At 42.3% G+C, this 25,525-nt stretch overlaps 1 protein-coding gene across 1 annotated transcript in view; it reads right to left on the bottom strand.

Annotated features, from left to right (window-relative positions):
- The window catches only part of LOC148029087 (Insulinase (Peptidase family M16) family protein), a 165,513-nt gene that overhangs the window by 25,140 nt on the left and 114,848 nt on the right, over window positions 1–25,525 (bottom strand). Inside the window, exons 10-17 of the mRNA XM_087687848.1 lie at window positions 4,546–4,680; window positions 4,236–4,460; window positions 3,382–3,585; window positions 2,378–2,548; window positions 1,687–1,836; window positions 1,442–1,579; window positions 1,085–1,312; window positions 827–985 (exon numbers count right to left, since the gene is read on the bottom strand). Of these exons, the coding sequence (XP_087543974.1) occupies window positions 827–985; window positions 1,085–1,312; window positions 1,442–1,579; window positions 1,687–1,836; window positions 2,378–2,548; window positions 3,382–3,585; window positions 4,236–4,460; window positions 4,546–4,680 (1,410 nt within the window). The remainder of the gene's footprint in view (window positions 1–826; window positions 986–1,084; window positions 1,313–1,441; window positions 1,580–1,686; window positions 1,837–2,377; window positions 2,549–3,381; window positions 3,586–4,235; window positions 4,461–4,545; window positions 4,681–25,525) is intronic.

Genomic DNA, 25,525 nt, shown 5'->3' with positions numbered 1-25,525 from the left:
CAATAAGCTTGTACTTCAGGAGCACAAGATCTCCTTCTAGGCTAGTAGAGTCATGAAGGTTCTTCCAAGAGGCAATCCACCTATTGAGAGTACTGCATTGGCACCCATGGATGGCATGGAGTGTGCACTTCAATTCTTCTGTGCAAGTTCACAGGACTATCATCACAGAGGAAGTCTACTAGGTTAGGCTAGATATCTGGAGTCTTGCATTGGAATCCTCAACATCTATGCCTTAATAGAGGACGGAGTATGAGCTTCTTTCTGGATAGAGGTAGTGGCTGGTTTGTCTCAAGTGCACTCTTCAAATGTTGAAGGTTGACTACAAAATCTGGAGACCCTAGAGAATCTGTGAGGCAAAGGCACTGATTTCCAGAGCATTAAGAGCCTTAGAAGGCATTCTTTGGAGCAGATGCCCAAGATGTCTAAAGAGATGAGAACTTCCAGAAGCACAATTTAACAATCCACTCCTCCTGGGGTTACCAATGATTGGGAGGCATCCTTCTGTAGCCTCTCACCAGGTTTTATGATTGTGACTGGGGCAGCTTCCCAAGCGGAGATGTCTGAAAGAGTTCTTGATAGAGCACCCCAAACTCACGGTGGTAACTCTGGACAGAACAAGAAATTGCATCTAAAGCATTTTTGTTGATTCAACATCTGCACCATATTCCAAATTGAGAAAGCAGAACTAGTTAATTTCCTTCAACCAGTAGCAGTATCTTCTCAAACAAGTAACCTCATAAGAAGCGCACTCATGCAGATAGAAGCATACAAACTACAACAATCATAGGAATAACTAGATTTCCTAATAACGGCCCACATTTCCCACCTTTTGATGCATAAGTTCAGAATTCGGGTGCGGCTTTACAGCAACTGGCCTCTCCTTCAATTCAGCTGCAGGATCCGCCACTGATGCTGTTACAGTGCCCAAGTAGTCTAAAAGGCATGCCTCTACCTCCTCTTCTGTAAAATCTCCCACAATATTTACCTGCAGTAAAAGTAAAAGATCACTCATAAAATTACAAAAAATGGTTACAATTTCTCCAAAATCTTTCCATGGACTTCCTTTGCACCTATGAAAGATTACCTCCATATTCCCTGTGACAAGTTGTTCAAGAATTGCTTGTTTGACTACAGGCAATGTGAGTTTGTTTAAAGATTGTGGAGTTGGGTCCATAAAACGTTCTTCACCATCCAGCATCACACGCATCAGGCGGTTGGCAGTTGATCGCTCCAAGCTCTTAGGCATTGCCCTATAATATGTCAGATACAACTGTTTTGCTCGATCAAGAGCATCCTCCACCCAGACATTGTGCTGCATAATAAAGATTCCATAACTGAGAATCTCTTTGTTGAAGCACCAGAAAGCCACAAAAGGTTACGTGCATCATTTCAAAAAGAAATAATTGTAAGCAGAAACCCATCCACTTGGACCATAGCTTACCTCCAAGATCATGTGAAGAAGCTCAAAGGTAGCTCGCATACCACCATCTCTCAAAGTAAATCGGAAATCCATGCAAATGAATTCTTCATCGGCTTCAAGCACACAGTTGATCAGATGACTGACACAGAATAGCTCTACCTGTTTTCACCAGTAACACAATTATTTTAAGAAAGCATAAATTATCCATGTACAAGGTGCTGCTAGGCAACAAGCAGCCATCTTGGGAATCAGGAGAAGAATTTTACCTGTTCCCGTGCAAACGTGCCAACCGTGCCACCCTCACTTAAAGTCCGCATCCCAACTGCAACTGCACCACTTGCATTAGCAGTTTCTCGTGCTCTCCCACCAGGAACAACAAGCCTCATAACACCACCTTTTGCCTCGTTCTTTGATATCTGAAAAACAAACACCCCCCCCCCCCCCCCCCCCACAAAAAAAAAAAAAAAAAAAAAAAAAAAAAAAAACTTTAAACCTTCATGCAAAAAAACAGTATGCACTGTGGAAGCTTGGCACATCTGTTTCCAACAGCATATACACCACATGCAAACATACACTACTGCAGAAATTCTTTCTAATTGAAGCAAGTTTACCATAGTTCTTTCATATTCTGCCATTCTCTAGAAACTTTGGGAATTTTCCCATTCCAAACAAAATCCGTTGCCTCTTTTAACCCTCCAAGTGAGCTACAGCTATCTAGTTTAGTCAATAAAGCTAATTCTTGCACATTAATCCAGAGTTGCCTAATATTGGGCAACTCTAACTTGATGCCCCCAAAAGTTCCTATATAACTCCATTCTACAGTCTCACATTAAATCATTTTGTAAGACCTATAGAGCAGTCTAAAACTAAAGCGTTCCATAAACCATACACAATCATGTATACCTAACATTTAGAAAGACAACCAGTTAGTTCGAAGCTTAGAAAGAATCTGGAAACCTTGTAATTCACACGGATGCCATTTGATAGATGCCTTTGAAAGACTCCAGTCGTTTCATCAATTACTTTGGTGCTGCTGTTGTTTTCACCAAGACTGACAAAGCAAGGCCTTCGACGCACCTTGAGTTCTGCAAGCCTTGACTTTGATATCAACTCCTTAGGCACCTCGAGCTGTCATTGAAAAGAACCATGAATATGTCCTTTCTCCTTCCCTCCCTCCCTCCCTCCCTTGTTCTAACCACAAACTACCATTAGCTTTTTTGTTGTTCCATAAACTATTTTGTCTAGCAACTCCCACTTCAACAACATTGTATGAAAAAGTTAATTACCTACCTAGCTCAACTTACTGCCTTCTCCTTACAAAGGAGAAAATCAGATTGGAGTGAGGAGAAACCTTAAACCAAATGAGTGACCCACCCTTGATTGGAGTGGGTATCCCTACAGCTCCCTGTCAAGCTGCGAGTAAGTGCAAATGATTTCACTACCACCAATTTGAGGCATTTTGGAAGGTCTAATTGGCTCCTCCTAGATGCATGCATTCAACGGAAATGCCTGTGCAAGTGCAGACAACCTAGCCTTTCCTTCCTCCCTACCTCCTTCCATTCATCACTTCCAGCCACCCTCCCCTCAGACACCACCCCCACCCCCCCCCCCCCCCCCCCCCAAATAGTTGCCAGGCCTTTCTACTGCCAGAGGTACGAAACAAGTTTCATAGGTTTCGCGAAATGTTAGAACCGGGTTTCATTCAAGATGGAAAAAACCTATGTAAAGTTGTGCATATATAGTCAAAAATACTTCAGCTATTCAGTGCTGTTCACTGCTTGAATTATCTGATTCAATAATTTGGTTTCAACACTTAAAATGTTATGAGAGCATTGTATGTCCTTACTATAAATATGTCAATTACCTTGCACAACATTAAAATGCATATTAAAATTGACAGGACTACATTTTGCATTTCTTTTAATATTCTAGAACCAGAATTAAAAAAGGACATAACAAACCTCAGGCTCAGGAACCAAGGGTTCATTCAGGCTCTCTTTTAATGCACTTAAAATATCATCACCAGTAATATTGAAATCAACATCCCCAATGCCTTCCTCATGAATAGTTTTTGGAACGCATGCTACAATAGCTGCTGGTAAAGGAGCAGATGGCTTTCCGAACTCAGAAATGTACTCAAGCAGAGACGCACAAACAACATTCACCTGGAAAGTTCAAGGTAAATTGTCAGTTTATACAATAAAATTTGAGAAAACATTGAATATTCTTTAAAGTCACTCATAGGGTACATATTTACATCCATAATTATCCTTCACACACAAGGAAGCTCATGAGATCATAACTGCACTCTGTGCAAAGTATATGGATGAACATACACTTGTATCCTGGTCTTAAGAACATAATTGCAAAGCTATGTGTGCACGTACGTGTGCATGTTTCATCTGAAAGGCTTGAACACTTCTGTGTGCATGTGTGTACATTCTTGTTGCCACATTATAAATCTCATATTACACTTAAATACATTGTCAGACATTTAAAGCGTTGCCTTAAACCTTGCATGATGGGTTATCCATCCCTCTTGCCACATAAATTACCATTGCCTCATCTCTATTCCATTGATTTTGTTATGGGTCTCTATATACCAAACTGGCCATGGTTCTTTACAATACAGACATGTAAATCCAATATTTCTACATATCTGAATTAACATGCATGCATGCAACCATAATACCCACACCAGTAAAAGGCCTGTGCAGGCACACGAATATGGACTTAAACACAACACATTCACACACAAGCTCAAATGAATAATGATAACGCCCAATTTCCTCTACAAGGTAAAAGCCACACTTACATCTTCTAACGTGACAGTCTCTGATACAGCTAACAGACTCTCATGCCCCTGGCGTTGGTCCATCACTACATGACCAAGGGCATCACTCTCCATGATAAAGTCCAAATTGTCCAGCGAAGGAACATTGTCTACCATGGCTGCCAGGTGCTCACTGTCTTTCAAGAGGGCATTCAAATACCTTGTCAGTTCACCTTTTGTAACACCAAACTCTTTTAGCCTGCGAACCTGGACAAACAAAATAAATTCCATTTCATACACAAGTGATACTTCCATTTTTGCCCTAAGGAACTTCAACATATCAATCTCAAACCTCCTGGACAGCAACTTTGACTGCTCCTTTCCAGTGCCTTGGCTCAGCTGTTATTGTGAGGGTGCTGACAGCACATCCCTCCCTCCCAGAATCACTATGATCCAACTCAATTCCTGTGAATGGTGGGTTTGCACTCTGTCACACAAAAAACAGTTATAAATCTCTCTTTTTTTCTCGTTAGGGATAATTATATTAATTACCAAAAAAAGCACAAGATAACAAGATTACAAAGTGCAGGGTCACTCTAAGCCGTCATGTTTGAACCAAATGCAACAGATTCAGTGAAACAAATGACAAGTGCAAAAGGCAACTCCGGATGATACAAACACAAAGGATCAAGGGTTGTGGCAAGATTTTGTCGCGTGAGGCTGGGCCTTCACTGCCAATGTCTCCAGTACACTGTCTTCAAAGAAGTTGCCCAGCACTACAAAGGAATTGGGTCTCTGATGTTTGGCCCATGAAGAGGAAGGTGCATCTGCAGAGTGGGAGGTAGAACCTGGATACTTGCGATCCCATGGAATGATGTCTCTATAAGTAGCATCAAAGGTTAGCTGAGCTAGAAGGTCAGGAGTGCGTGGCGATGGCCAAGTCAATGGTTGTTGTTACAGTTTTGGCAATAGTAGGAACTCGAACAGTAGGGGCATCGGAGGATTTGTCTCAGCAACACAAATAAGTGCGAGAGGATCCTACAAAGAAGAACGGTCAGCAGGTACTGTGAGCACGGAAGTCTCCTTTGCTTTTCCTTCAGCGCGTCAGGCTTCTGTCCCTGTGCTTTCAAATCTGAAGAAGGAGCAACTTGCTTGACTTTGGACTGACTGGGCTAAAAAATCTATTGCTCAGCAGAATGGAGGGATGGATGTTGGTCCCTATCCACGGCCTAATCCACCACAGTACTCTTACAATCTAGACACTCTGCCATGAAGTGACCCAGTTGACCACAGAGAAACAATGACCACCAAAAGTACCCCACCTGAGCTAGAATGAAAGAGGCTGCATGCCCGTGCAGTTGAGGTGCAACCAACTGGGTCACTTCCTAGCAATATCCCACAGCATGCATAGTTTGTTTCTACTGACTGCCTTTAGATATGGGATACCAACACTTGGCCTTTGGCCACCATTGCATCCTTGAGAAGGACCCAATAGACAACTAAGCAATTCTCCACATCCACTCATACTAGACATTGGTGCTTCAGCAAACATTGAAATCCTGGCAGTGGATACCATGAGACAATATGCACCAACTGTATCTCAGAGAAGAGGGGCTGCTTTTGGAAGAAGAAATCCCAGGATGAAGCGGAGAGAAGCACAACCTCATAAAATCCACATGAACTAGCAAAGATCTCCACACAATCAATCTGAAGAATGGAGGTCAGCAACATACAGATCCTAGTAAACACAGGAATCCGTCCTGTGAAGAAGAGAATCATGCCTTGCTCATGAAAAGCTGAAAAGCAACGAAGAACCTCGAGTGGCCACTTCAGTATCCAAGACCTCCTCCTTATAGATAGGGATAGCTCGATGGTTATGCTCAACATATTCTTCCAAGAGGATATTCACAAATTCGAGCAGTTGTTCCTAATTCCGTTCTTGCAAATCCTATGAAGTGAAGGCCACCTGAGCATATGACTGAGACGGAGAATCACTTAGGTCAGAGGCCTTAGAAGCAACACTAGGGTCCTCATGGAGATGCTTGTTGCATTTGACAAATGGTTGAACATCAAGGTAGGGTGAAGCCATCTCATCATTGCAGGTTACCATGTCTTCTACCATCTTCAAAGAAGTCTCCTCGCACCACAAAGGGATTGGGTCTCTAATGGTCGGCTCCTAAGGAGGCAAGCGCATCTACAAAGTGGAAAGTAAAACTTGGATACTTGCAATCCAGTGGAGTGATGACTCTACCAATAGCATCAAAAGTCATCTGACCTGGAGGATCACGCGTACATGTGAGCAGCCAAGTAGATGGCTATTCTTGTGGGTTGTGCTCTTTGGGGGGGGGGGGGGGGGGGGGGGGGGGGGGGCAATGGGTCCTCCTCTCTTTTTCTTCATAATCGGTAATTGTATTAATGATGAAAACACAAATACAAGTTTGTAAGAGTACAAGACACATGATGGCTCTAGTCCATCGTGCATAAAAGATACAAAGTCATGGCAAAGGAACAGAGGAGATTGTCGTATGCCAAGGAACTAAATCATCTTTGACCAAGATATCCGCATGTTGTAGGAGGTCAAGCGGCCATTGAAGAAGTTCCTTAAGCTTCACATTATGACACTGAATGCCCAAGGTGGCATCAAAACGCATGCATTGTGAGTGACCCAAATATGCCAACAACCCCAAAATCCCAAAAAGTGAAAAACGATCTTCATATATGGTGGTGTCAAACCACTTTATTTAGCTTTACCAAAAACCCAATCAAGCGGACCCATGCATGTGTCCACCACCGCAAGCCAAATGTCCAAGAGAAGGGCCCAAATCTTCCAAGTAAAAGGTTTGGAAATGAATCTATAACGTGAAGACTCAACCACACTTGCACAAAAGAAAAAACTCCCATTAGAAATACCTTTGTGTTGAAGGCCCGATGCAAGAGGGAGCCCCCCCACCAACATTCTCCAAATGAATACCGTACATTGAAATGGTGTCTTATTGATCCATCCCTCCATTATTGACAATTTCCACCAAGCTTCAGGTTTGTGCAATCTCCAAAGAGATTTGACTTTGGTGGTTAACCATGCACGGTCTTTGATCAAGAGATAATAGATCCAGTTAACTCAAGAAGACTAAAAGGTCAAACACCTTGCAAGATCCGAGTCCTACCAAGGGCAATCAGAATCTAGAACAATAAGGGGTTGTTGATCTTGTAAGAGATCGAAGACTCTACCCTAGATGTCATTTTATCCACATGGTACCTAGAAGACTCTTCTCAAGGTGTGAAAGGACATCAAGGTGCCTTAGGGCATGCGAGTGGCATCAGCCATCGAGGTCAATCCAAGACGTGCCATGTGCTTAAATTTAGGTCTCTCCTGTTATTTGCATTCCCATAAGAATAGGAAAAATTGCTAGAATTTCCATCAACAATGAATTAGCCACCTATCCCAGATGCCAACAGGACTTGAAAAGGACAATTTTCCATGAGGACACCAAATGATTAAGAAGATCCAAGGCAGACATAGAAAAGTGAGTGTCAGCATTAAGCATATGCCACCAAGAATCCTAAATCCTTGTATTGCCATGCCAAAGGCTCTGCTCTTCAAGGAAAGTATAAGCAATAAGAGTCCAGGGATGTTGACCAATACAGAGGGCTTGAAACAATGACCAACAAAAGGCTGTCATATGGGTCCCCACATCCAAAACAGCCCCACCTCCCATGGATTTGGGGGGTGCAAACACGACTCCACGATATCCACAATATACCTATCTACATAGAATCTTTCTTCCAAAGCATGAAATGGAAGTGGCAGATGAGATCATTCAAGGTAACAATGGCAAGAAGTAGGTGAGCATGGGGAGCATAATGGTCTGGGCTACTTTGAGACGCACATGGAATGGCCAAGCTTGAGATTTCCAATAGACAAACTTGGCTTCCAATTTCTGCGATATCCATTTCAGCAAGACTTTCCGCTGCCCATCAACCTCCAAGGGGCAACCAAGAGGCCTTACAATGTTGTCATGATGTACAACCTTACCTTGCCACCCTAAATCTGGCAAATTGGAGATCGTGCAATCAATAAGGGAGGATTTGGTAGCATTGATTTGTAGGTCCCCAAACAATTCCCATACATCCAAGGCTGATCCAAGATTAGAAGCATTAGCTTTCAGAACCATGAAAGTATCATCAGCCAGAGCGTAATCAACAAAGTGTCGTTGCAAAGGTAGAGAAAGACTAGCTAATTGCCCTATATCCACAAGATGCGATAGCAAGGAAAGAATAGGGTGAGTAGCAAGTGCAAAGAAGTGTGGACTAAGAGGACAGCCTTGTCAGATTGATCTCACAGGGGAAAAAGACTTGGGAGGGGACTTTGGGAATTAGCTTGATCAACCCTTCTTTCCATGATAAACGCATGTTGCCTCATGCCCAAATCTATTGGCACATGGTAGCCAAATTTTTTGCCAAAAGAAATGCATAGGTGCCAAAGAATTCATTGGTGATGCCATCCCAGCCGAGGCTTTTATCATTTGGCAAATGCAACAAGACATCCATAACTTCACCCTCACCGATATCAGCTTCCAAGAAATCTTGCATGTCATGGGGAACCTGATCTCTAACCGGAGCATAAAACAGCGCACGAGCTTGCGCATCCTGCAAAGAAGATATCTATCACAAACCCAAAAGGTCTGCGAAGCATTCCCTACACATACTTACAATTGATCTGGGAGTTGTGACCATTTGACCTTTTGCACCTTGCAATCTCACCACATTTTCCCACATTGGGGGATTCATGCAAGGCCCAAAGAACTTATGAGTCTAGCAAAAGCTGTCTCGAATGCCATCAATCAAATTCCTTTGCTTAGCTTGTTGGTAAGAGTGTAGCTGAAAGCCTTGAATAAGCTTGCTCACTCAAGCTGCCAATGAGATCAGAAAATCATCATGTGGCAAGTCGACCAGCAATAGAAAGGACCAAGGCCAACATGTCTTCCGTGGCATGCAAATGCTGCTGATTAAGCAAAGCATGATAGATGCCATAGTGTCTTCACACCTTCTTGAGATTTGAAATCAATCTTTCAAAGGAGTCCAATCCTTGTAGTGGAAAATCACATGAAAACCTCTCTAGGAGCTGGGTCATGTAGCCCCTAAAGCCACATGACTTCACAAGGAAGAGCTGAATCTCAGGGGCACCCTACCAGGAGACTAGCAAAGGCCTCCACCGCTTGCCTAATCGTGTCAAGTTGCAAAGGGAAATGGTCGGAGAACACATAGTGCTACAAGACTTGCATCTCCACAATTTCTGGTAAAAAAGAGTCTTCATGCAGAGCAGACCATGCGGCCAAGTATTGAGGCGAATGAAATATATATCCTGAAGTCGATGAAGAAAGCCAAGACCAAAATCCTATTTTAGAACATTCATGGCACACAAAGCATCCCAACGGTTCTTGTGCAAAATATGCCACATGTCATGTTTCTTGCTGTTGGAACAAATCCCACGGACACTCCAAGCAGCAATCCGCATTGGTAAAACCAAGGGATTTGTGGGCAAGATTGCTCCCGCCTCACTTGCATCTTTTGAGCTAAAGCCTCTAAAATTCCTTCATCCAAAAAATTTGCCAAAACTACAAAAGCATTTTGTCCCCTACGAGCGTTGGGATAAAGGCCTATTTCCACCTCCGTGTATAGTACACGCACATTATTCAGTTGTACATGTGAATGCACCCTCATATGCCGCCCTAAGTATAAATACATTTTATTCTTTGTGTACCAACACATTGTTGGTACACTCAAATCTAATCATATTTTCACGTTCTCCCTCTCTCTCCGTCATTCTCTCTCCTCGAATTGTTGCTCACCCCTCCAACTGAGCTCCAACAACTGGTATCAGAGCACAGGTTCTGCACACTTTCCGAGATCAGACCAGTTGACGGCATGGACTGCCTGACAAGTCTGGTCAGACCCAACGGGACCAACTGACGGGCTGACGGCACGCAAAAGACGTGACAAGAGCTGGGCCATGGCAGGTCGACCGGAACGTGGACCAGGTGGCAGCTGCTCACAATTGGGCAGCGAGCGTGGACCAAGCGCCTGTTACTGCGCGCGGGCAGGACTCGAGGCGACAAACGTGATGGGCAAGAAGGCGCTGTGACGCTAGCTGGCTGCAAGACGCGACAACAAGGCAGAAAATCAGTGTGTGTGGCGATCGTGACGAAGGGGATCATTGTGGCATGATCTACTGACCAACGGACAGGGCGATGCACGTGAAACGGACACCAATGAGCAGTCAGTCACACAAGATCAACAGACCTCCTCCTTTCCGTCTTTTTTTTTTAATTTATCATAATCTCGATTATTCCCTTCCTTTGACAAAGTTCACACATTGGAAGCATAGTCTTCAAATATGTATAAATTTGAGCCCAAAAATTTGGGGCTTTTCTCAAATTTAACTTGTGTATGTTGACCTCAATCAAATTCCGGATTTTGCCAAATTTGTCTGAATTTTGCTCTTTTGAGAAAAATTTCCTAACATTGGACCCCGAAAAATTGGGGCTTTTCGTGCATTGGTAAAATTTTGCTCAACTGGGTCAGATTGGCTGACATTTATGCACTATTGAACCAGAAATTTTGGGGCTTTGTGCAAAATTTGGTAAATTTCTGCAGTTTTTACCCATGTGGTGGCTGGTTTTTTTGTACAAACAGCAAAGATTTATTACTGTTTGAGGAAGAACAGCTGTGCATTTGCTGGTTTGCTTCTACAGTCCAAGGCATTTACTCTTGTGTTCGTGATAAAATGGCTAAAACTTCTTCAAGTTCAGACATCAAGAGTTTGATGGAAATCAAACAGTTTAATGGTCATGGCTTTGATCTTTGGAAAGACCGTATGCAAGGCATATTGTTCCTAAAGGATTGTGAGGATGCTTTGCAAAAAGATAAACCCACACAAATGTCTCATGCAAATTGGGCCGGAGTTAACAGAAAGGTTGTGGCTTACATTAAGATGGGTGTCACTGATGACATTTTGACAGACATTAAGGGTTTAGATACAGGTTATGCAATATGGGAGAAGCTGAAAACTACCTATGAGATCACCACACCTCTTAACCAGGTTCAATGTAGGCAGTTCTCGAAAGGTGTATCTTGGAAATAACCATGCTTGCAGCATTGATGGAAGTGGCACTGTACACTTGTCTTTAGATAATGGGCAAGAGCTAATGTTGAAAGATGTCAAATATGTGCCTCACATTAAAAAGAGTTTACTATCTTTTGGTCAGCTTGACTTGCATGGTTACACTACACTGTTAGGTGGTGGTTTGTGGAAATGAAAAAGGGTTCCATGGCTACACTACATTGTTTGTACAACCGTTGCAAGAAACAGGGCCTCTGTGCGGCAAGAAGCATGGTACAGGTGGCCCCCAGGCAAGCAACACGCTAGACAAGCACGAGGTGACTAATCTCCCTCCCTCTCTCTCTCTCTCTCTCTCTCTCTCTCTCTCTCTCTCTCTCTCTCTTAGAGGACAAACATCTCATTGATGGAGAGTTTTCCTTTTTTCTACTTTCACTTTTAGATCATTGACATGTTTCCCTTTTATAGGACACTATTTCATTTTTTCAATCTTATAGGTATGTTTTTCACCTTTTCTCGTTCCAAATGAGAAACACACCATTATCATTGTATGTATTGCTTTGGTCTCATAGGCCACATTGGCCTTTTAGAGACGTTAATATACTCTCTCTCTCTCTCTTTTTCATAAATACTCTCTCTCTCTCTCTCTCTCTCTCTCTCTCTCTCTCTCTCTCTCTCTCTCTCTGTGTGCCACTACAAGCAAACAATACCTACACAAAGTTGACAAGGAGGCACAAAGGACAAATGAAAAGGGCATAGAGGTTATAGGCGAATCAAGGCATGGGGTGACTAAGAGCCGCTATAGGCGAGCGAGGCGCAAGCAGGAAACCATGAGGTCAGCGCTATCCATCGATTGGCATGTAAGCACACAAGCCCTAGGGCAAGAGCAATCTTGCCATCGTCGACTCTCTCTCCCAGCTCACTCTCATCATTTTCTCTCTTCCCCGCCAAAAACACACACACACACTCACTCTCTCTCTCTCTCTCTCTCTCTCTCTCTCTCTCTCTCTCTCTCTCTCTCTCTCTCTCTCCGTCAAAATTGAATTAAATGGCAATATTTACATCAAACCGTCATGTCAACAAAGAAAAACAAGATAAACACAAATTAAGCCAAAAGGCCTCTAAGACCATAACACACAAATATCACACAGAAAGGCCAGATGGAGTAGAAAAACAGCTCATTAGGAAGCCCATCCCAGCCGAGGCTTATCCTACATTGTAAATGGGACAACATATCCTCCACTTCAGCCTTTGAGATATCAACCTCCATCAAATGAACCATTCAAGCCTCTCTCTCTCTCTCTCTCTCTCTCTCTCTCTCTCTCTCTCTCTCTCTCTCTCTCACATGTTTGAATTAATGAATTAAAGTATTTACAAAGGGCCTTTTGGACAATAGAGCACACTCCAAGACACCTACAAAACATCACATGAGGTCCACACACACACACACACACACAGATCTTGCGAGTACACAAACTGAAAGATAGAATGATAATAAGAAGTGAGATGAAAGTACCAGTGATAGGACCTGAATATATAAACTAAGGTATCCATCTACACATTTGACCCTTATTGAATGCTAAGTGATGTAAAAGGTATTCATACCTAAACACGCACCTTTACACACAATAATATGTATTCACACATGAGGATGAATAAAGCTACATAACCGAAGTGCCGCGTAATATCTCCTTTGGAAACAACTCCTTGCCAGCCCAATTCTTGCAAATCTATCTCCATACAAGAAATTCAATATTGATTTTTGAGAATTAATATGAAGGTCCAAGGCCAAACCAAATAGATTCCAAATTACCATTGCCCAATTGATCAGCCTAGGAATCCTTTGCCAAAGATTGACCCAACAATTGAAAACCACTGGGAAGCGATAGACCAACAATCTCCCCATCCTCAGCCAACCGATCCAACAAAGAAAGCATGCGGTGAGTGACCAATGCAAACAATAAACGATTGAGAGGGCATCCTTGTTGAAGAGAACGAGATAAAGCAATCTCTTGTTTCGCTCCCCCATTAAGTGCGCAACATGTGCAACTACATCGTAACTGATAATGTCGATCAGAGAACTCATGCACGGACCGAATCCCATGGTAGGCATCAATTGCCACATAAAGGACCACCTAACATGATCGAAAGCTTTTCAATATCTAACTTGATCGTGATTACTTCTTGCCTGGAAGCTTTGGCATAATCAATCCCCATTTGAACACTCAAAATATTATGCATGATATTCCATCCCTTAATGAATCCATATTGACAGGAATGAATCAACTATGGAAACATTTTCTACAATCTATTGGCAATGGCTTTGGAAAAGATTATATATAATGAACCCATAACCGAAATGGGCCTCCACTTTAAAGTGGATCGGGAAGGAACCTTGGGCAGCAAATGAACCTGCAATTTTCCAATCTGCAGGCACTAATCTCGAGCTCCAAGCATGCTAACAAAGGCGAGTCAATGGTTCCTTAAGCTGTTCCACATTGGCTGAAAACAGCTCATTGGGGAGGCCATCCCAACCCCAACTTTACCTACGGGGCAAATGGCATAAAATTTCCTCCACTTCTTGCTCTATGATATCTGCTTCCATCAATGGCCTCCTTTGAGGCTTGACCTGATTTCGAACCAAGTCACACATTTATCTTCAAGTAGAAAGAATAGAATCAAAAAGAACTTCTTGTCGAGTAACAAAGATTTGTAATAATCAAGGCACATCTGAATGATGGATGAGGGCTCAACAACCATTTCCCCTTGCTCGTTTTATCAATTGCACAATATTCTCCTAGGTATATTTCTAATACACATGAGCAAAAAAGTGATAAAGTCTGGCAACTAGTATCATGCAAAGCATCCAAACGGGCCAACAATTTAAACGTAGCATATTCTTCCTCTTGTAGAGCTTGAACTCTGCATTTCAACCATTCAAAACAAGTGGCCAAATCATCAAAGTTGTCCCCAACCTATTGCATATTGAGTGAATGACCCAACAAAGAATGCAAATATTGCAACTCAACATGAAAAACTGAAGCATGCTAAATACCATAGTGTCACGACAAGGCATATGCATGATCCCTAAAAACAAGCATGTATCAATGCCCACACACAGAACTTGCATGCAAAAATGACCGATCAACTACTGCATGTATCCAAAAAACTGATCATTCAATAGAAATGACTAATTGAAGCACAATGGCAAGTGGGTAAGAAGGGCCTTGAAGGCATGCAAAGGCGAATAAGTCGTGTCCAAAACCAAGGGGTAGTGATCTGAAGGGACGAGATGCCAATCTATCCACATGTCAATTTTTGCTAGAAAGAAGGAATCACTCTGAAAAATGTACATTCTATCCAATCGTACCTAGGTTTTCGAATGTTGAAGACATCAATATGTAAGACTAAACTCATGAGGGTGTAACCGCGACCACAAGTCTTGTTTCAAAGCCGTGGCCATAGCATCCCATGCTTGATGCTCAGGACCATCCATAATAGAGTGAGGCTAGGTCACCTATTCCATAGATATGCAAACATAGAAATCACCCATAACAAGCCCTTGATGAGCCATGGAATCCTTTCTACAACCCCGTTCTCTTGTGGAATATATGTAGTAGTATACTAATGGACAATGCCTTTCTGCATCCAAATATTATTCAGCAAGGAAGATATGTATCCCCCCCCCCCCCCCCCTTGGTCAAAACAAACAGTGTTAATTGTGCACCTTTGACTTTTTCACCAATAAGTATCATACACCTTTGACTTTTTCACCAATAAGTAGATCCAACAAAAACTAGTGAAGTCATCAATGAAGGTGACGAAATAATAACATCCACCCAATGACTGTTTGCATAGGTCAACATATATCTAAATGCACAATCTGTAATCTAGCAGTTGCCTTAAAAGCATTATCACGAGGAAAAGAGAAACGATGGATTTTTCCCAAAATGCATCCCTTGCATATGCTTGGGACATCTCTCCAAGAGAGGTAAGCCATCTAGCATCGGAGTACGCTGCATAAGCATCAGACTGCCATAGTTAACATGTTACATGCGGGCATGCCATAACTCTGCCTGTGACATAGCGGGAGTAAGAGTAGATGCTAAATAGACTAGTTGATCAATCGAATAGGCATCTAACTCATACAGCCCATGACATAATGTGCCAATCAAAACCAATGTCAAGAATTCTTTATCCCTGACCATACATTTGTCATCATTAAATGTGACATGTATACCACACTTTGCTAAAGAAGAAATGGACAAGAAATTCTTCTTTATGCCTAACACAAATAATGCATCCTATAAATAGAGAATAGGGCTATCAATGGCTTTCAAATCAATCTCCCCAATACCTCTAACAGGATAAGATGCATTGTTCGCACACTGCATAGACTTGCCAACAGGAACTGCAATAACAAAGCAAAACAAATCCCTACAGGATGTAATGTGCTTAGAAGCACCGCTATCAAAGAACCAAATACTAGCATCCTCAGTATGTTGGGATAAAGGCCCTTTATTCACGTCCGTGTATTATACATGTGTATTAATTAGTTGTACATGTGCACCCTTACATGCCCTAAGTAAAAATACATTTTATTCTTTGTGTACCAAAACATTGTTGGTACACCCAAAATCGTATCGTACTCTCTCTCTAACTCTCTCTCTCTCTCTCTCTCTCTCTCTCTCTCTCTTTGTGGCTCTCACTCACCTGCTCACTCCTCCAACTCAGCACACTCTTAACAACTCGTATCAAAGCTTAAGGTTCTACACGCTTTCCGAGATCAAGGTGCAGCCAACAGTATGTGCAAGGCTAGTGTCCAACAAGCGAGCCTAGGTGGAAATTGTGACTAGCTAACGATCAACAGGCAACAAGAGACAAGTAGCGGGCGAACAACAAGAGACAAGTGCAGCACACGGCAAGTCCAGCGTGGAAGCGCTGAGCGTTGGCGACAAGAAATGCAGGGGACCAAACAGCTACAAGGAATCAGGGCGACCAACGAGAACATGGACCAGGCGGCACGTTCTTGCAACTGAGCAACGGGCATGGACCTATTACTTCAAATGATGAGCCTCATGATGTTGTACCACAAGCTGAAACTAATGATCAGCCGGATATTTTTGAGCTAGGTGATGATGGACAACAAATAGAAGCACAAGGAGGTCATGGACAGCAAGATAGACTTGCTGATTACGAAAATGCACGTGCAAGTAATGAAAATGAAGGTGTTGTAGACCCAATTCCTAAGAATGTAGATCATTAGGTAAGCAGGTCTACACGCTTGAGAAGGCAGTCACATAGGTATGACCCCTCTTTGCACTATGTGATGCTTACAGATGAGGGTGAGCCTCTTACATATAAAGAGGTCAAGCCATCCAAATTCAGTAGAGTAAGTGGGAGCTAGCTATGCAAGAAGAGATTAAATCTTTGTATGCTAATAATACTTGGGATCTTGTGTCATTGCCCAAAGGAAGAAGTCTCTTCCAAACAAATGGGTTTACAAAGTAAAGACAGTTGACGGGAAACCCAAGTACAAGGAGGCAAGACTAGTCGCCAAAGAGTATGCACAGAAGGAAGTGATTGACTTCCAAGAGATCTTCTCACCTATGGTGAAGATGACCACTCTATACGTGTGCTTTTTTGCTCTCACTGTTGTATTAGAATTAGAGCTGTACCAAATGGATGTGAAAACAGCTTTTGTGCATGGTGACATTGATGAGGAAATCAACATGAAACAGCCCAAGGGTTTTGTAGTTCCTGAAAAAGAGCAGTTGGTGTACAAACTAAAACGCAGCTTATATGGGCTGAAGCAAGCACCACGGCAGTGGTACAAAAAGTTTGACACCTTTATGCTCTCTCATGGGTTTACACGCAATCATGAAGATCATTGTTTGTACATGAAAAAGGATACAGATAGCAGCCCCATCATACTTGTTTTATATGTGGATGATATGTTACTAGCTGGGAAAAGAAAGACTAGTTTGGATGCTCTCAAAGATCAGCTGAAATCAGCTTTCTCCATGAAAGATTTGGGGAATGCAGAGCATATATCGGGTATGAGAATTTGCAGGGATAGAACGCAGAAATTGTTGTTCTTATCTCAAGAAAAGTACATTGAAAAGGTACTGGATAGATTTAACATGGCTGAAGCTAAGCCTTTTGGGATACCCTTACCTCCATATCTTAAGCTTAGTAAAGCCAACAACCCAAAAGATGACGTGGAAGCCAATGCTCTAAAGGGAGTCCCTTATGTATCAGTGGATCTCTTATGTATGCTATGGTTGCCACTCGTCCAGACATTGCTCATGTAGTGGGAGTTGTCAACAAGTTTATGTCAAATCTTGGCAAAACACATTGGAAGGCTATCAAGTGTATTCTTCGATAACTAAAGGGTACACAACGAAAGTGTATTTGCTATGGGCAAGGCGCACTTAATTTGCAGGGTTATTGTGATGTAGACATGGCAGGTGACTTGGACACTCGCAGGTCCACTAGTGGGTATGTCTTTACAATTGCAAGTGGGGCCATTTCTTGGTGCTCCAGGTTGCAGAACATCATAGCACTGAGTACTACTGAAGCTGAATACATATCAGCTACTAAAGCTTCTAAGGAAGCTATATGGTTGAGCAGACTTGCAGAGGATCTCGGCATGTCTATGAGTACTCCAACATTGGGATGTGATAGCCAGAGTGTTGTGTATCTGGCTAAGAATGCCATGTATCATTCACGCACAAAGCATATAGATGTGCGATATCACTTTATCAAACAGATTCTGGAATATGGTCTAATCACACTGACCAAGATCAAAACACAGGACAACCATGCAGATGTTCTCAATAAAATTCTAAGCAAGGCTCAACATGAGCATTGCATACGACTAGTGGGAGTTGGTTGTTACAGGTTCACTTCAGACCTTTAAGTGGGAGGTTGTTGGAATAAAGGTCCTTTATTCACCTTCGTGTATTGTACACGTGTATTATTTAGTTGTACATGTGAATGCACCCTTACGTGCCCTAAGTATAAATACATTTTATTCTTTGTGTACCAACACGTTGTTGGTACACCCAAAATCATATCATACTCTGTGTGTGTGTGTGTGTGTGTGTGTGTGTGTGTTGCTCTCACTCACATGCTCACTCCTCCAACTGCAACACACTCTCAACATAGTAGAGCTAAATGCTTTTGTTGTAGACCACTGTCACGGTCTACAACTAAAGACGCAAACTCTATAGCAGTAGAAGGTGCATCAGCAACATACATCCCTGACTCCTCCTCCTTCTCCTTGGCAATGCGCTTCTTACATTCTATGATGTAATGATATGGTTTCTTACAATAGTAGCATTTGCCCTTCTTGACTTGTGTGCCCCCTGTTTCTTGTTGCTCTGTGAAGTACTGAACTTCCAGAACTTTGCGGAGCATTTTTTGACTAGCTGTCCTTATTCTTTTGTCTCGTCATAAAAGTATATTCAGAGGCTATTACATCCACCCAACTGTTCTTTCTTGTTTGCTCTTCTTCTAGGAGCAAACTAACCAACTGAAGAAAGGTAAGTGGCTATGGAGAAATTCTCATGGTAAAATTTAGGGCTGTATGAAAGGCCAAGTAAGAGGGCGGCAAATAATTCAAAGTACTAGAGATCAACTATGCATCCAAATAATACTCATCTACATTCATTAACTACTCACGTAAGTCCTAAATTTTTTAAGATGATCCTACATGGAATCACCTTCATCCATCTTCACATTCTCTAGCTCTTTCTTTAAGAAAGAGATGTATGTCTCATTTTTTTACAGCAAGCATCTGCTTAAGTGTAAGCTATGCTTCACGTGAAGAAGCTGTAGACCGCATATGCGAGACCATAGACTGCTAAATCGCCAACATAATCACTGACAATGCTTAAGCATCCCATGTGTCCCAAGCCTTTGGGGAAGTGGCCGAGTTGGAGTAGGCCTTTGACCACATCCTCCTAGAGGAGGTGTTGTAGGAGCCACAATTTCAGGACAAACTTCTTCACTACTAACATAATCCCAAAGATTTTTTGCAATCACCACATTCTTCATCATGACAGACCATGGAGAATAATTATTGCCGTTCAATCTATCCTCCTTGGATACAGACGTGAATAGAGCACTCTGACCCTCATTGGCCATAGTAAATGTCACTATTTCAAAGAGCGCTAGAGTAAAAACTAAAGCTAGAGCAAGCCGGAAATCTGAAAATTTCCAAAAATTACAACATGCACCACACTGTAATTGACAAATCTGTGTCACACTCTATCAAAACTATCCAATGTACACACTATCCAATGCACAAACAGTGCTTAGCAACACAAAAAATGTAAAAACCTGAGAATTTTGTTGTCCAAAATGCACAATTTCAGTCTATTTCAGACTGCACTTGTAGCACATGTGCCAATGTCTACATTAAACACAAAAGCCCCAAAAAAATCTACCCACTTTCCAAGAAATTTCTACAATGAGTGTCCAAGACACGAGACTGCCCAGAAAAAAAGAAGACCCCTTGCTGAAATTCAAAATTTTAAATAAAAAATAGATTAATGTCTCCTTTTACCTTCTATGTTGGCAAGTCTGGTGATGATGGCCGAGGAGGTGGAGCTGCATGGCATCTGGTGGACCTGGCGGAGTGCAAGTGGACAGGCGCCAATGATGGGAAGCGCAAGCGGCGCTCGTGCAACAAGGCGCAGTTGGCGGCTACGGGCAGAGCAAGTGCTGGTGAACAGGGCACAATTGGCGGCTGCAGGTAGAGCAAGCGCTGCAGGTGGTGAGTGGAGCTGCCACTCAGCGGTGAGCTAGTGCAGACGGCGACTGCGCTGTAGGCGCTAGCGTCTACAAGGCTGCACGGCTGCCCCAAGGGTGACTGGAGGCGTTGGTAGACCAAGGAGCAGTGCTAGCTAGCAGAAATTGGAGCAAACGAGCCTGCAAAGAGGCTGAGATGGTGGAGCAACTAGCTAGTGAAGAACCGGACAAGGCAAATGGCTGAGTTGGACAATGTGAGCCTATAGCTCTGATACCAAATGTGAGACACGGAGGATCCAAGCTCAATTGAGAGCACACACTTGATAGTGAAGAGAGTGAGAGAGTGAAGACAGCACACAACTCCCAATAAGATTACTAAAGAGTGTAATGAAAGTACAAAGTACAACCCTTGAACCTTAGGGTTATTAATGTGTTCACACTCGAAAGGTGTAAAACACGAAAAGTGCCCCAACTGTGCAACATAAGCACATAAAATAGAAGATAATATAGCTGAAGGGGAAAACCTCCTATGAGGAGAGTAAAAAGTGCCCCAATGTCCTATTGCAAATCACCAACACTTCTCTATGAGCGTACGTGTGAGTCAAACCCGACATTTCAATCCCCATGATCACCATCCAATCTGTCATTTGCATGTGTGTACTCATGCATAAGATTATTTGTGCTAGCAATGAAGCCTTTGAACAATCTGCAAGGAAGAGGTATACACAGCCTGCTAAGACATATCACCTTCGTACTTGTCCCCTTGCTCCTGCAAAGGAGGACAACTACCTTGCTATGGGGTTTCCAAAACAATCATGCCTATACATTCCTTTGCTATCTTGCAACATTGGCCTGCTTCGTTGCCTTCAGCATCTTCAAGGATGTCCTCAGCTCAAGATAACTCATATGAATCCAAATCATATTTACCTTGTACCCCAGGCAAGTGCTAATCTAGAAAAACCATATCGATGCCACATGAGCTCTGAGTGAGTGAGTGTGTGTGTGTGTGTGTGTGTGTGTGTGTGTGTGTGTGTGCGTGCGCGCGCGTGCGCGCTGCTGCTCGACAAGTGTGCAACAGGGCACACTTGCTCTAGTCTGGCACAGACTGTAGCAAGTTCCCTTGGTGTGGTGCCCTACAAGTCAAAACCCTAACTGTGTAGCAGTCCAACAAATCCAAGCCCTGCAGGTGCACAGCAGCACTGATCAAGCTTCAGCAGCCCCTATGCCTCACACAGGTTACACAAGTACTAAGGTCATCGATCAAGTCAGAGGTCATCATATGCAGGTAATCATGCCACATGCAGTTGCATCAAACACAACAAGTTGTAAAAGGTCGTCATGTGCAAGCAGCCACATGAGTTTTCATCTATTCTTCGCTTCATGTCTCCAAGTTCATGGTGAGGCCGTTTGTAGCAGCAGGTGCCATTTCTCCCACATGCTTGCTGTGGGCTGTTTGCAGAGGTCAATCACGGCTGTGAGGCCACGCAGAAGGCAAAGACAGCAAAACGCCTCTCTCTTTTTCATCTCTCTCTCTCTCTCTCTCTCTCTCTCTCTCTCTCTCTCTCTCTCTCGCTAGCATAAGGAGAATTTATAATATATCAAATCACATGAGGAATACCAAAGTCACGGCAAAGAAACAAAAGAAATTGTCGTACGCCAAGTAGTCAAATCCTCCGTGGGAAGAAGGCCAGCATTCTCAATGAGATCTAACTGCCAATGTAGAAGACCCTTGGGCCTAGCAATATGTCCTTGAACACTAGAAACTAAGTCAAAAACGAATGCACTCCAACAAACCGTTGTGCCAACAGCCCCAAAATCTGAGAAAGTTATGTGGCTGCATTGGGGAGGGATTTTTTGCCTTAGCAAAAAGGAGGGTCTAGATTTTTTTGGCTAAAGGGCAGGAGAAAAATCTATCACAAGAGGATTCCACATTGGTAGTACAAAAATATAATTCCCATTCAAAATTCAGGACTTAGAAAGAACCGAAGCAAGGGAAAGGCCACCAATCAGTACTCTCCAAAGAAAGACCTTACGTTTGAATAGAATCTTGTTTAGCCAATCTTCCATCACAATCCATTTTCACTAAGCCTCAAATTTATGCAAGCCCCAAACAGCATTAGCTTTGCTGACCAGCCAATGCTGATCTTTGATCATGGATGATACACTTGATTAGCCTAAGCCTTTTCAAGATTAAGCCAGCCAGCATGATCCCCACCTTGCCAAGGGGGATCCGAATAAAACGAGTTAGCAGCCAAGCAATCCTCAACTAGGTGCCAGTGCACCTTCTGAAGAACTAGCTTCCAAGAGCACACCAAATGAGTCACCACAAAAGAGGAAGATGTCGAGTAATGAGCATCATTGTTAAGGATGTGCCACCATAAGATGTAAATGCTGGTATTACCATGCATGAGTCCTTGGTCCTCTAGAAAACAACATATGATAAAGACCCAGCGGTGATGATTAGTGCACATAGCGTGAAAAAGTGAACAACGAAAAGCCACTATATGTGTCTCAACATCCAAAATAGCCCCACCACCCCTGTTTTTTGCCATGCAAACAGGACTCCAAGAAATCCAAGAAAAGTGTGCTTACAAGGAATCTTTTTTCTATAACAAGAAATCGATGTGCTTGGTAAGATCATTCAAGGTAGTGAAAGTCCAAGGTAGAAGTGGCAAAATATAAGTAAGCATTGGTAGCATGCTAGTCAGTGCCACTTTAAGATGAACATGAAATGGCCAGGCATAAGATTTCCATCGAACAAACTTAGATTCCAATTTAGATTAAATGCATTCCAATAAGTGCTTTGGCTGAAAATCAACATCCAAGGGATAACCTACATGCCTCGCAACATTACCATGGGGTATTACTATACCCTATCATTCCAAGGACTACAAATCCAATTCAGTGCAGCTCAGAAGGGAGGATTTCTCAACATTCACATAAAGACCAAAAGCATGCCCAAAAACTGGCCAACAACATGCTGACCATACGGAAAAGATAAACCAGCCAACTGTCTAGTGACCACCAGACAAGATAACATGGTGAGGACTGGATGGGTCCCAAGGACAAAAAACAAAGGACTCAAAGGACAACCCTATCTTGCCAGGCACCCAAGTGCAAAGGTCTCAATGACTCCATCATTTAGCATAGCCCAAGAAGAAGCATCAATACTAAGGGTGTAGATCAAATGAGACATATCTACGCCAAAACCCATGGTGTGCATAAGCTCCACAATAAAAGACTAGTGCAAATAGTCAAAGACCTTTTCCAAACCCAACTAAACTAATATCACTTCTGAGTAAAGTACTTTGCATAGTCAATACCCATCTACACATTCAACACATTATGCAAAAGATTTCAGCCCTTAATGAATCTATATTAATGTGGATGCACAATGCCAAGGAGATGCCTATGGAGATGATTAGCCATCACCTTTGAGAATATTTTATATATGGATCCACCAAAAGGATTGGTCTCTAATATTTCAAAAATGACAAATAAGGTACTTTCAAAATCAATTTAATAACTCCCATCTTCCATGATACATGCCTAATCCTTGTCTCCTAGACCTATTGAAACCAGACTTTCTTCCGTGGATGGGTGGTAATTCCCTTATTACAACTTAGTTACAGCAGCAACATTTAGTACAAAACTGAGAAACGTAAATTAAATCTCAATCTTGGACAATCAATACCTTGTTGGCCCCAAAACTGGCACCCTTTTGATATTTCTTTAACTTAATTTAAAAAGAAGTTGAGGTACAATGGGATTCTCTCAATCCCTTTCGGTATTCCAACTTTCCTTGCCATCCAAAATGACCAGCAAGTCTTCAATCTCATTTGCCTCTTGAGTCGGACCGTCAATTGGCCTTCACTTGCTTTGATGGAAATGGAAAATGCCCCAAATTCATTGAATTGCTAGTCCCTCCACTTGAATTTGACTAAAAACAGCTTCAACCATGTTAAATCCAAGTCTTGGAGACTCCAATTTTTGGCTCACTTTCTTGAGACTACTGCTAAACCCTAATTTCTGATGCTGATTAGGGCTTACATCAAAGAAATCCGAAATTTCTTAGCCTCTAGTAATCTCAATGCTATAATCTTCGGAGCAAGGCTATAGAAAGGCTAGGATGAGAGAGAATGCTAAGGATAGAGAAAATTCACTCTTTCTTCATGAAGAACTCCAAAAAAATCAGTCACTTACTACCAATGCCCTGTCTCAACACCTTGTAAATGTTGTCGCCTACTGTTGGCAATGCTCTCCCCGCTGTCGCCTGCAATAAATGTTGCCGCCAACAGCCTAGATGATGTCACTTGCAGTTTGGGGTCCCTAAGAGCTATTCCTTGCAGCCAACCTTCTCTTTCCTTGTGTAAAATGGAGGAAAAACAATCCCAATCAACTCCAACAACTCCCCACAATTCACAACAGCAAAATGGTCATGTTTTTCCTCTTTTTTAACTTCCAACTATTAATTTTTAGTCTTTAAATACTGAAAATGAATCAAATAATTATTTTGATGCCCAAAAAAATAATCTGACTGACCAATCATTAAATTGGCTAGTCAACTTTCATACACAAGTGTCTCTGTATCATATTTGACCATCAGATTGGCGTTAGGTATCATTAATCTTCACTTTTTTAGTGTCAGCGCCACAACTGACACTCATGGCCAAATGAATGACTTAGGCCAATAACTAGCACCAAATACCACGAAGTATCTAACCAACATAACTTAGGGCAGCTTTTGCCTTTGACATCCCATGATTTCCTTGGGTCCCAGGCTGGTAAATTTACTCTAACCCTAGTTACACCTCACATGTGCAACATTTACTTAACCATGTGATTAAAAATTAATCCACATGTTAAGTGAGGTTTCAAAATACATATCCTCATGACACCCCTTCCCCTTAAATTCTTTGCAATTGTCCTCAATTGCACTACTAAATGCGTCAAAAGGAAAATAGTGCATTGAAATTTCCACAAGGCATCATAATTAACATAACATTGCGCACCATTGCTCAACCATTCCATATGCCCAACACATGTTGAAAATTACCAACCAACATAACATCACATAAGACTCACAAAGAATCTCCAAAACATTGTCAGATTATCATGTGACATGTATATTTCTCATTAGCTCAACTCATATGGCAAAACCAAACCATAGCATAGCATAAACCGTGGCTAAAACATCAATGGCATCATAAGATATACTATTGTCCACAAAACCAGCTAAATACCAATGAATATTAATGATCATACACTGAAAACCAACATTCGTTAATCAGTACCCGATTATCATTAATCAATGCAAATGTACAATTTCAAAGCTACAGTGAAAACCATATCCATCTGCATACCAAACATAGTGACTAGTACACTAAATAGTGATCTCCTAGCAAACATACTATTAGCTACAGTACCTTGAATATATGCTGAATACATCCGCGATCCA

This window comes from Lygodium microphyllum, chromosome 11, assembly GCF_053477565.2.
Source record: "Lygodium microphyllum isolate KBCC chromosome 11, Lygodium_microphyllum_v1.1.10, whole genome shotgun sequence".
Lineage (NCBI taxonomy): Eukaryota > Viridiplantae > Streptophyta > Polypodiopsida > Schizaeales > Lygodiaceae > Lygodium > Lygodium microphyllum.
The sequence above is the reverse complement of the archived record's forward strand: the minus strand, read 5'-3'. Positions and strand labels throughout refer to the sequence as shown.